Consider the following 13,536-nt stretch of genomic DNA (forward strand, 5'->3'; position numbering starts at 1 on the left):
TGGTCTATATGGACTTCAGTAAGGCCTTCGATAAGGTTCCACATGGAGGTTAGTTAGGAAGGCTAAATCCTTGGGTATTAATTTGGAGATAGTCAAATAGATTCAACAATGGCTGGAAGAAAGGTGCCAGAAAGTGGCTGGAAGAAAGGTGCTGGAAAGGTGCTGGAAGAAAGGTAGTAGATCATTGTTTGTCAGGATGGAGGCCAGTGACAAGCAGTGTACCTCAAGGTTTGGTATTGGGACCGTTGCTGTTTGTCATATATATTAATGATCTGGGGGATGGGGCGGTAAATTGGATTAGTAAATATGCAGATGATACTAAAATAGGGGGAATTGTGGATGATGAAGAGGGTTTTCAAAGATTGCAGAGGGATTTAAACTGCTTCGAGGAGTGGGCAGAAAGATGGCAGATGGAATTTAAAGCTGATAAGTGTGAGGTGCTTCATTTTGGAAAGAATAATCAAAGCAAGACTTAGGTGGTAAATGGGAGGGCATTGAAGAATGCAGTAGAGCAGAAAGATCTAGGAATAACGGTGCATTGTTCCCTGAAGATAGGAGCCATGTCGATAGGGTGGTGAAGAAAGCCTTGTTTGCTTGCCTATATAAATCAGTGCATAAAATCTAGGAGTTGGGAAGTAATGATGAAACTGTACAAGGATTCTTTTTGCTGGAGGCCAGACAGAATTTCTTCTTATCGATAGTGCAAAAAAAATTGCACTCAAGAAATGTAAACAAAGAGAGAAATGTAAACAAGAAATGCAAACAAATGGAACAATTCAGAAAATAAATATTCAATAATAAATAATGTGCAAAGTCCTTAAATGAGATTCTGATTGCGTGCATTGTTTTGGAATTTGATGGTGCATGGGGTAGCAACTGTTCCTGAACCTGGTGGAATGAGTCTTGTGCCACCTATATCTCTTTCCTGATGGCAGCAGCGAGAACAGAGCAAGTCCTGGGAGCGTGGATCCTTGATGATTGCTGCTGCTCTATAACAGCAGTGATCCATGTAGATTTTCTTGATGGGAGAGTTTTGCCTGTGATGTAGTGGGTTGTGTCCACTATATTTTGCATGGCTTTTTGCTTAGTGGAATTGATGCCCCATACTAGTCCATGATGTAGCCAGTCAGCTACATTTCAACTACACATCTGTAAAGGTTTGCCAAATCTCTGCAGATGCCATTCCAAACCTCTGCAAACTGCTGAGGAAGAAGAGGTGCTGATGTGCTTTCTTTATAAATGCATTTGTGTGTTGGGTCCAGGAAAGGTTCTCTGAAGTAGTGACTCCCAAGAATTTAAATTTGCTCACCCCCTCCACCTCTGATATCCCAATGATCACTGGATTGTGCACCTCTTGCTTTTCTTTGGCTTGGCTTTGCGGACGAAAATTTATGGAGGGGTAATGTCCACGTCATCTGCAGGCTCGTTTGTGGCTGACAAGTCCGATGCGGGACAGGCAGACAGGGTTGCAGCGGTTGCAAGGGAAAATTGGTGGGTTGGGGTTGGGTGTTGGGTTTTTCCTCCTTTGTCTTTTGTCAGTGAGGTGGGCTCTGCGGTCTTCTTCAAAGGAGGTTGCTGCCCGCTGAACTGTGAGGTGCCAAGATGCACGGTTTGAGGCGATATCAGCCCACTGGCGGTGGTCAATGTGGCAGGCACAAAGAGATTACTCCTCCTAAAATCCACAATCAGCTCTTTGATTTTCGTGACAGTGAGTGTGAGGTTGTTGATAGTACACCAATCAGTCAAGTTTTCAATCTCCCTCCTGTATGCTTACTCCTGACCCATTACCATGGTATTATCAGCAAATTTGTAGATTGTTGCATCGAGCCACACAGTCATGGGGCAAAATGAGTAGAGAAGGGGGCTAAGAACACACCGCTGTGATGCTCTGGTACTGATAGAGATTTCTTATCAATCCTCACTGATGTGGTTTTGAGGTGTGGAAATCCAGAATCCAATTACACCTTCCCACTACATATCGATGGTTCCGTCATAGAGAGAGTCAAGAGCACAAAGTTCCTTGACATTCATTTAAAGGATGACCAATCCTACAAAATCACAAAAATCTCTCCTTTTAATCTATACCATATTTAATCTCCACCTGTATCCACTAATTTTATCCTCTTCAGATACAATTGACAGTAACAAAGGAGAATGATCCGAGATAGTACGTGCCAAATATTCCACCCGTTGTACTCTAGATTGAACTTGAGCTGACAATAAAAGCATGTCAATTCATGAATATGTCTTATGTCGAAAGGAATAGAATGAATAATCCCTTTCATTCCCAAGTATTTTCTTCCAAATATCGATTAATCCCATCAATTCTTTTACTTCTTTAGACAGTTTACTATCTCCTACATATTTGACGTCAAATTAAAATATACTCTTATCAAAATTTTACCTTTAGCATTTGATAATTTTATAAAAACATCCTCCATAAATTTATTATCTTCTGTATTTGGAGCTTATAAATTCAAAGTCCAATTTTCTGAATATATCTGACATTCTATCATAGTATATCTTCCCGTCACATCCTTTTCTACATTTAAAATTTCTACTGGCATATTTTTATTTATCAATATTGCAACTCCTCAAGCCTTTCAATTAAATGAAGCCACCACTACTGTACCCACCCAATTCCTTTGTAAGTTACCTAATTCCTTCTCCACCAAATGTTTTTCTTGTAGAAAAGTTATATCTATATTCTTTTTTATCATAAATACCAATTTTTTTTTTACATTTTATTTGGTTTTGTATCCTGTTAACTTTAAAACTCATAAAATTAATCTTTCCAATCATTTTCAGTAAATTAACCCTTTACTCGTCCAGCCTTCATCCTCCAAGTCCTCCTTTAATATAATAAAGGGATTATTCTTCATTAGATCTATTGTACCAATAAATGTGGAGAAAAAAGAAAAGTTATGAAACAAGAAAAGATAGAATATCCCAAACAAGGTGCACGTAAAAGACATACCCTTTGTATTACCCTTATTTATAGGAGTAGTAGACCAATCTACACCTGTACACATGGTTCGCGAGCAGCCAGCACACATTCCCTTTGCCCCCCCACCCCCGAATCTAATACTGACTAACCTTAACATACATCATCAATTACTTAACTACCTATTAATATTATTTTTAACTCCCTACCCTTATAATTAAAGAAAAGTCAAATAAACACAGTCTTCCAGTTTTACCATCAAACCAAATAGTATACCTCCTGCTCCCTTACTGCCCATTTTCACATATTACCCCTTGCTTTCCATCTTAGCAGGCAAAGATTCAGCAAAAACTTTGGCTTCATCAGGATCTGATAAAAATCTACGCCTCTCATCAATAAAAATTTTCAATACAGTGTGGCGGCACACATCTGTGAGCGAACCGGCCCCGTTTGTTCCGCCATGCTGGCGGGGCAGCTGCAGAAGATGGTGCTGTCAGGGCTTGCTCATTGCCTCGTGGCTTAGGCCACAGCTTCCGCCCCAGGCCACGTGATATCACCGGTGCGTGGGACAGAACTCCCGTTGGCCTTAAAGGGGCGTGCGCGAAATTAAAATAAACAGTTCTACTGGAAACCGCACCGAGTACAGTGGTGTGTTTTCTATGTTGTACCAGCCATTACATTGGTGACCCCGCAGAGCCCAGACGTTATCTGGTCTCCCAACATGGATTCATTGGTGATCAGCACTGTCTTTATGAAACTCCCCCCCCACCCCACCCCCACCTTTTGGACCCATCATAAGAGGAGGTGCAGTTTCGACTTACGCAGATCACCTCCAACTCCATGTTCTACCTTGTGGTGAGCGTTCTTGATGAAGAAATGGCAGCCAGAGTGGACAACCTGATCCATGATCCTCCTGAGGAGTACAAGTATATCACCCTCAAAACACTCCTCCTCAGCACCTTCGGTCTCTCGTGGATGCAGCACATGGCCAGGCTGATGCACCTTGATGGTCTGGGGGACAGAGCCCCATCCGCCTTAATGGATGAAATGCTCGCATTGGCAGAAGGTCACAAACCATGCCTGATGTTTGAGCAAGCCTTCCTTGAACAAATGCTCCTACTAGCGGACGAGGTCTTCTATGACCCCAGGAAGATTGCAGCCCACGCCGACATGTTGTGGCGAACTAAACGAGAGAATGAGGCCACCATGTACCAGGTCTCCCACCCTAGACCCAGCCGACCACACCCCACCCCAACACAGAAGACGGACGAGCACCAATCGACCTGCTGCTTCTATCACCAATGCTGGGGAGCGCAAGCTCGCAAATGCTGCCATCCTTGCTCGCACCAGAGAAACGACCAGGCCAGCCGCCACTGATGGCTGCAATGGCTGGCCACACGAACAGCCTCTTACACATGGTGGATAAGATCAATGGTCGGCATTTCCTGGTGGACACAGGAACAGAGTTGAGCGTGCTGCCCTCGACCGCCCTTGAGTCCCGCACGAGACCCACCCTGCGAATGGCACCGACATAAAGACCATCAGCACACAGACTGTTCAGGTACTCCTCAGGCAGGATAAATACTGCTGGAAGTTCCTACTCGTCACCGTGAGAACTGCACAGCCTGCTGGTTGACCTGAAGGGCAAGAGGCTTGTGCATACCCATTCCTTCCAGATTCTCCATCTCAAGCCATTCAGTGCACACAGCCTGGAGATAGCAACCATCTGCACACCCAAGGACGAGTACTCCCACATCCTCAACAAGTTCCCCGCCATCTTACAGCCGCAGTACACTGCCACCATGCCTCAGCACAGCGTTTGCCATCACATCACCACGCAGGGCCCTCCACCTCACACCAAGGCCAGATGACTGTCACCGGAGAAGCTGCAATTAGTGAAATAGGAGTTCTCCTGCCTCCAGAAGCTCAGCATAGTCCGCAGGTTGGACAGCCCCTGGGCCTCTCCCTTGCACATGGTCCCCAAGGCCTCAGGGGGTTGGCGCTCGTGTGGAGACTACCGCCGTCTCAATGACGCAACCACACCTGACCGATACCCCATCCCCCACATCCAGGACTTCACGGCCAACTTGCACAGTGCCAAGGTTTCTCCAAGGTCGACTTAGTCAGGGGCTAAGATCCCCATACACCCCGATGACATTAGCAAAAACCACCATCATCACCCCATTCGGCCTTTTCAAATTCCTTCAGATGTCTTTTGGCCTGAAGAACGCAGCCCAAACCTTCCAGCGTCTCATGGAGGCAGTGGGCAGAGACTTGGACTTCGTGTTTATCTATCTCAACGACATCCTCTCGCTAATCGAGATCACAATGAGCACAAGACCCACCTCCGCACACTGTTTGCCCGCCTGGCTGAATTTGGCCTCACCGTCAACGTGAACAAATGCCAGTTCGGGAAGGAGTCACTACAGTTCCTGAGCCATACCATCATCGCAGATGGGGCAGCACCGTTGCAAGACAAGGTCAACGCCATACAACAGTTCCCCAGGCCAGGCACCCTCAAAGGCCTGCAACAGTTCAGCGGGATGGTCAACTTCTACCACCGTTTCATCCCGGGAGCCGCACACATATTGCGCCCACTGTTCATCCTGATCTCCACTAAACAAAAGATGCTCGAGTGGTGGAAGGAGGCCAAGATAGCCTTTACGCAGATCAAGGCTACCCTCGTGGGTGCCAACCTACTGGCCCGCCCACGACCCAACGCCAACATAGCACTCTCAGTGGACGCGTCCACCATGGCCATCGTGGGTGAGAGGTCAACGGGTATTGGCGCCCCCTGGTGTTCTTCAGCTGGCACTTCCAACCACCCAAGTTAAAATACAGTGCATTCGACAGGGAGCTCCTGGCCTTGTACCTCTCAATCAGGCACTTCCGCTACTTCCTGGAGGGCAGACCATTCACTGCCTTCATGGACCACAAGCCGCTCACTCAGGCCCTCGTCGTGGCTAAGGATCCGTGGTCGTCACACCAGCAACGACCTCTTTCCTACATCTCAGAGTTCACCACCGACATCTGACTCACCGGGCAGGTAAGGACGATGTCACTGCCGACGCGCTTTTCAGACTGGCCATCCACAACTTGTCTCCTGGACTGAACTACACCCAATTAGCTCAGGCCCAGAGGGACGACAAAGAGGCGCAGGCCTTCCGAACCACCATCACCAGCCTGCGCCTCGATGACCTGAACCTGCTGGGCAGCCACGACAGTCCTGTGAGATGTCTCGACTGGCTTGCTATGACCGGTAGTCCCCCTGCAGTGGAGGCAGGAAGCATTCTGGGCGATCCACGACCTGGCTCACGCCTCAGTCAAGACATCGGTACACACGGTGGTGGAACGTTTCGTCTGGCACATGTTAAAAAACAAATGGCCCAGATGGTGAGGTACTGCACGTATTGCCAAGCATCCAAAGTCCAACGCCACGTCAGAGCCCCAATACAGCACTTCGACCCGCCAGCCAGGAGGTTTGACCATATCCACATTGACAGAGTGGGCCCCCCACTGGTGTCCAGAGACACCCGCTACCTCCTGACTGTGGTCGATCGGATGATGAGGTGGCCGGAAGCCATCCCCATCAGACAGACTTCCGCCGAGTCCTGTGCCACAGCCCTGCTCGCTAACTGGGTTGCCCATTTCGGCATTCCAGTCCCATATGACCAGCCACAGGGGCGTCAAGTACATGTTCGCCATCTGGGCGCATCTGGCAAACCACTTGGGAATCAAACTCCACCACGCCATGGCCTATCTTACCTACTTCCCCAGCCTTTTTTATTCAGGTGCCTGTCTGCTTTTGCTGATACCTTGACAAAGACCTCAGGCCCAAAACATTGGTTATCTATCTTTACCTTTCAACTGGATATTGCACACGTACATGATGAACCTGGTCTCCAAAATGGGCTTTGAGGAGTGAATCTAAAATTGGATTAAAATGCTCTACACAGATATCCTTAGCACAGTCAAAATCAATGGGCGGAAAACAGATAGTTTCCCTATCAAGTCTGGAGTCAGACAAGGTTGCTGGCTCTCTCAAGTCTTATTTGTATGCCGCATAGAGCCCTTTGCTGAATCTGCTAAATCCAAGAGGAGTGATGTTACCAGACAGTGGAAGCACTCAAGTCAAAGCTTTCCCTCCCCAGTTCATGGATGACATTACTGACTTCTGTTTGAACACACGATTGGTCCGCAGACTGATCAGCAACCATTTTGAGTCTACACTGGGCGCCAGAGTAAACTGCAAGAAGAGCAAAGCAATGCTCCTCGGTAACTGGGCTTGCTGTTCCATCATCTCCTTCACAGTCAGATCTGACTGCATGAAGGTGTTGGGGATATAGTTTGGAGGGGCCGAGGTGTGCAATAAAAATTTGCCTCAATAACAGGGAAGAACCTGGTCATCAGGGTTGAGGTCCTCTCAGTACTGCTGTACCTGGAGCAGGTGTGGCCCATCCGCCTCACCTCCACCCTGGCGGTAAGCAGAGCAGTCTTCTGGTTAATATGGGGACCCATAATGGAAAAGGTCTGAAGACTCGCCAGGTACAATTTGCCAGACAATTGGGGCAAGGGCGTACCCAACATGGTTCTCATCCTGATGACCACCTTTGTGTGTAGCTACATCAGGCTGTGCACGTGGAACCAAAGAATGATGAGACCAAGTGTCACTATGTGCTGAGGCTCTCTTTGTCGCAGGTGTTATGAAGGATGGGCTTGGTCCTGTTGCAGCTCAATGACCCAGCAAGCTGGAGTTTGCCACACAAACACCTTTTTCCACAAGGACATCAGGCAGTAGTCAGGACAGAACATCCTACAGTCTCCATGATCTTGGAAGGGTGGTTCCCAGAGCAGATCATTAGGTCATCTGGTGGAATGCCTCTCATCACCTATGCTCATAAACAAGCATCAGGACTTGGCCTGGCTAGTGGCGAGAGAAGCACTCCCAGTCGCATCCTTCCTATACAAATGGAACATCACACACAACACACGTTGTCCATGAGATGACTGCGGTGGAGTGGAGTCACCTACCTCATTGCCAAGGATAAGGATGCAAGGGTCCTTGTCATGGTTCATCCCTAGCAGCAGCGTGACAGACCACTCTTTGATTTATGTAGTAAAACACTGAAGTCTGCAATCACTGTGATTGTTGTAGAACCACAGAAATGCTGGAGGAACTCAGCAGGTCTCGCAGCATCCGTAGGAGGTAAATATATATAAACGATGTTTTGATCCTGAAGAAGGGCTCAGACCCAAAACATAGGTTATGTAGTATATCTTTATCTCCAACAGACTTTGCAAAACCTGCTAAGTTCTTCCAGCATTTCTGTGTTTCTACTATGATCTATGGGCTTTTCCCAGGTCTTTCAGCACACAAAAATGATGGTGCAGGAATACTGCTGACTGACACATTTTAGGCTGCAGGAGCACACACTGAGGATGCACTGAGGCTTGCTGCAGCCAATGTAAGGGCACTGTGTGGAAAGACCATCCTCTAGAGCACACATGTCAAACTCAGGCCCACCGGCCAAATTTGGCCCGTGATATAATTATATTTGGCCCGCAAGATCATATCAAATATGTATTAGAGCTGGCCCGCTGGCCGCCGTGCCAGTATAGCGCATGCCCAGCTAATACTACAAATCCCAGAATGCTTTGCAAATGCATTGGCGCCGGCCCGTCAGCCCACTAATCGCCCCCCCACCTCCTCTCTTTACTGTCATTAGCATCTGCGACCTGTCGCCCAACTCACGTGTAATAAACCCCTTACAGAAAATGGTCAAACGAAAGACAGAAAACAGGACCTTTCAAGACAGGTGGGAGGCAAACTCTGACCCCACAGTTTGATGAACTTGCATCTAAGAAGAGATGCCAAGTATCTGGTATAGACCCAGGTGCATCAGAGTAAATCACAGTGTAGCAAGCGAAGCTTGGATTAATATTATCTTTGGTCAACTTTAGACTGTTCATAGTTGAAAGATTGGATTTTCATTGAAGCAAGTTGTTATTTTTTTGACTTGTTGGCTTGTGAAAAAAAATACATTTAAAAGGAGCTTAAAGGCTATAGAGAAATATTATTTATTGAATATTTTATTTCTCATTTGTTAATGCTTCTTCTGGAAAGAGTTTAACCAAAACTATTATTAAACATTTATTTTAATAAGAAAAAGTTTAACATTACATATGTTGAAAGAAGAGAAAACATGCAGATGTTGTTGAAAATTTTCAATGAATATTTACTTTGGCCCACGACTTAGTCCAAGTTTTTAATTTCGGCCCTCTGAATTTGAGTTTGACACCCCTGCTCTAGAGTTCAGAGTTCTTCCATAACCAGGCATTGAGCGGCTGAGACTGAGCTGAAGCCCCTCAAACACCAGATGGGGGATTAATGCCAAGATGCCACGGTAGTAATACAATGTAGCAATGTAAGTGATGAAAATGCATAGATATGAAACTATTGGCGGGAAGATTTTGAGCAGGTTTACTTCTGTAAATAATTTATTGCGAATAAAGTCTATTGTTGGTTAAAAAAAAATCTTCACCTCCTGTGGACGCTGTGGGACCTGCTGAGCTCAACCACTGTTGGGGTTTTACAACTATCACAGCATCTGCAGACTTTCGTGTTTCACTCCTCTGCCTGTTTACAACCATTCTGAATTTAGCAAAGTGTCACTTTTCATATATTTGTACTAACTTGAGAGATACCTTAATTGAATATATCATTCAAGAAATGACAACTTCAACAGTACAAAGTTCCTGCATTCATATTCTTGCTCAGTAGCAAGAGTCCTACAAATTAACTAAGATAACATAGCATTTCTTAATTATACAATGTGATAAATTTTTTTTTCATCTGGAGGCAAAGAATTGAAAAATATCATAGTAGATCTTTAGGAAAAAATAAAAAAAATGAACTGCTTTCAGTGAACAGAATTTAAGGTATTCTCTGTCAGTAAAAATAATTGGATTGAACCCTAGTTCCTGGACTTACGATGCAGAAGCACCAATTGCTGCACCATCAGAGAACATTACAGCGCAGTACAGGCCCTTCAATCCACGATGTTGTGCTGACCTGTGTAATCTTACTTCACAATACACCTGTAAACTTCTATTTTACGTCCATGTGCCATGGACATAAAATTATGAGAGGTGTAGAGAGAGTGGATAGGATAGTTTTTCCCTAGGTGAAAAAGACAAATGCAAGGAGATTTGAAAATGCAATCAAAGTAGAACATCTGCAAAAGCTGTGGAGGTGGCAAGAGAACAGCCTGGAAGGTGCTGTCAGAGAAGGTACAGAAGCAGATCTAAGAGCAATGTTTAAGAGGCATTCAGACAGACACATGAACAGGCAAGGAATTGCAGAATACCAACTACATGAAGCTATTTGTGCAGTTTAATTTTGCCCCATAGCCATCAGAAGGGCCTATTCCTGTGCTGTAGTGTTCGATTGAATTCTATAATCTAGCAATGACAACAAGCTGTGCAGCAAAGATTGTAAGTGCCTCAAAACATTTGATCAACTTTATAATTCTTTTGTTTTTGAAATGACTTGCATTTTCCACTGGAGCCCTTTATCACAGTAAAGTCCATCATGGGCACCAACCAACCCAGCCATGGAGATATCTACTACACAAGGCAAAGGCTCGAGAAGGCTGTCAACATCATAAATGACTCCTATCACCCTGGCCAAGCTCACTCCTTACTGCTACCTTCAGGCAGATAGTACAGAAGCCTAAAGTCAAGCAACCCGCGTTTCAAGAACAGCATTTTTCCAACATCTATTGGGCTCTTGAACCTCTCCACATTACACTTACCCTAACATTTCAGTGACTACCACAGATTTGTCTGCACTGCAGACGCAGCATGTCTTTGACCATAGTTCTTATTTTTAAATGAACAAATCCATTTGTACAAACTATAACTCTCAGCGCACATTTGAGTCAAAAGTATAATCTTTGGTCACCAGCACGAAGCTAACGTGAAGACCTCACATATTTGTTATGCTCACTTCCAAAGATTTGCTCACAAAGATTTAAATGAAACCAAATGTGCAGGAAATAAGTACAACCATCCAATAATCTCACATCTGCTTAGCACTAGTAACTACAGGTACACGATCCTTTAGCTGGACATCTAAATCCAGAAAGCTCCAAAATCCAGCAAGCGGGGACCGGCGGTTGGGGAAGGCGGCCGAGGGACCAGCAGTTGGGGGAGACTGCCGGTGGGTGAGGGACCGCGGTTGGGGGAGGCAACCGAGGGCCGGCGGTTGGGGAAGGCGGCTGAGGGACTGGAAGGGGGTGGGGGTGGATACGGCAGCACAATTCAGGTGGGCTTTCCGAAATCCGGAAAAAACCCCCAAGGGTTCCAGATAAAGGATTGTGTACCTGTATAACAAATTTCACCTCAAATTTTTTTTTAAAAAGCTTTGACAAGCCATAAAATTAAAGTCTAATCCAAATCTATTCATAAAAAACAATGTTATCATTGGAATTGGTTATAGTATTTTCTTTATTGTATAAGCCATCATAAATAAGATCTCAAATTACATGTGAGCAAGATCAAAAGCAGAGTGAATTCGCTTTCACATACATAGAATATAGAATAATACACACCAAAACATGCCTTCAACCTCTATTCCTGTGCCACACAAGCATCCAAATCAAACTAAATTCCTGCTACTTTCACTTTATAGTCCACTATTCACTTCATGGGTCTATCTAGGAGCCTCTTGAATGCTACTATTGTTTCTGCTTCCACCACTATTCTCTGCAGCCCGTTCCAGGTACCAAAAACTCTACATAAAAAAATTTCCCTGCACATTTCCCTTAAACTTCCTCCCCTCTCCTTAAATGCATGGTCTCCAGTATGTGATGCTTTAATCCTAAGGATTAAACCACTGTGATTCTCATAATTTTATAAATGTCTATCAAGTTGCCCATCAGCCTCCTACATTCCTGAGAAAATAACCCGTTTGTTCTATCTCTCCCCATAACTCTCAAACAGACAGCATCCTGGTAAAACTCTGCTGTATCCTCATCCTTCCTGTACTGGGAGCAAACCAGAGTCACACACAGTATACCAAATGCCGCCTTACAGAAGTTTCATATAGCTGCAATATAACTTTCTTACATCAATACAAATCCACAGTTTAAATGTTAAATCAAAGTGAGGAGGAAAGCATTCACTCAAATAGGACTGACTTGAAGTAGGAATTTCAACTTCCCAACGGTTCAGGGAAATCATAAAACACAGCCTTGTGGTAAACACCAAATAGATCCAAAGAAGAATAAAGGAAAGATGCAAATATGTTTGAACTATTTTATACATTTTTAGGATCCTTAAAAAATTCATATACAAAGACATTACAAATAAAAACAACCATGGTCTTGTACACATACCGCAATCTCTCTGCAGGCAGACATGGAAATACCAGTCCCTTCGATCTGCTTAAGAGCATACTCCTTCTCTTCATTCCTGCCAAAGGAAACAGAAAAGTCAAAAGTTCTAAATAAAATAGTTAAACAAAGTGTATCTTTTTTCTGATAATTATATTAAATACACAATAGTTCCAAACAATAAGAATTAAAATATTGAAACTTGGCAATTACACACAACATAAAAACAAGCCAAAAACCTGAAATCACACAGAAAATAAATTGATAACAATTTTAGTGTTTATATATTAGATATCAAACAAAGTAAATATTACTAAAAAAAAGATACGAGTTTCATGTTAATTGCAACCATGGGAAATAATAAGTAAGAAGAGATAAGAGAACCATAAAGGAAAACTATTGAAGCGATGTCTTGTATATTGAGGGAAGTTATACACCCGCAATAAAATATTTTCCATATGACACCTCTGTTCAAAAAGAAACCTTCAGAACATCCAAGATATTATCTGAAGTGTAAAAGAAGTGTCTGGTACTAATTTTATAACACATAACTGAAAAGACTGGAGCCTGCCCGCTTTTTGCTCAGACCTTACATAAGAACATAAGAAATAGGAGCAGGAGTCGGCCATCTGTCCCGTGGAGTCTACTCTGCCATTCAATGTGATTATGCCGGATCTCCGGCTAATCTGCCATTCAATGTGATTATGCCGGATCTCCGGCTCATCTCCACCTAACTGCCTTTTCCCCATATCCATCAATTCCCTTACAATGTAAAAATCTATCCAACCTTGTCTTAAATATATTTACTGAGGCTGCCTCCACTGCTTCAATGGGCAGCAAATTCCACAGATTCACTACCCTCTGGGAAAAGCAGTTCTTCCTCATCTGTCTGAAATTTACTTCCATGAATCTTGAGGCTATGTCCTTAGTTGTGGTCTCCCCTAACAATGGAAGCAACTTATCTACCTCAATCTTATTCATGCCTTTTATAAGATCTCCTCTCAATCTTCTAAATTCCAGCGAGTACAGTCCTAGACAAGAAAACCTCTCCTCATTGGCTAACCCCCTCATTCCTGAAATCAATCTGGTTAACCTCCTCTGCACCACTTCCAAAGGCAATACATCCTTCCTCAAGTAAGGAGATCAGAACTGCACGCAGTACCCCAGATGTACTTTGTACAGTTGCAGCAGTTATTC

At 44.3% G+C, this 13,536-nt stretch overlaps 1 protein-coding gene across 4 annotated transcripts in view; it reads right to left on the minus strand.

Moving 5' to 3' along the window:
- Positions 1-13,536, minus strand: part of LOC138737099 (cyclin-dependent kinase 19) — a 238,675-nt gene that overhangs the window by 189,176 nt on the left and 35,963 nt on the right. For all 4 annotated transcript variants that reach the window (XM_069887604.1, XM_069887602.1, XM_069887601.1 and 1 more), the window contains exon 2: positions 12,343-12,418. In XM_069887604.1, coding sequence (XP_069743705.1) covers positions 12,343-12,418 — 76 coding nt within the window. The remainder of the gene's footprint in view (positions 1-12,342; positions 12,419-13,536) is intronic.

This window comes from Narcine bancroftii, chromosome 6, assembly GCF_036971445.1.
Source record: "Narcine bancroftii isolate sNarBan1 chromosome 6, sNarBan1.hap1, whole genome shotgun sequence".
In the NCBI taxonomy this organism is placed as follows: domain Eukaryota; kingdom Metazoa; phylum Chordata; class Chondrichthyes; order Torpediniformes; family Narcinidae; genus Narcine; species Narcine bancroftii.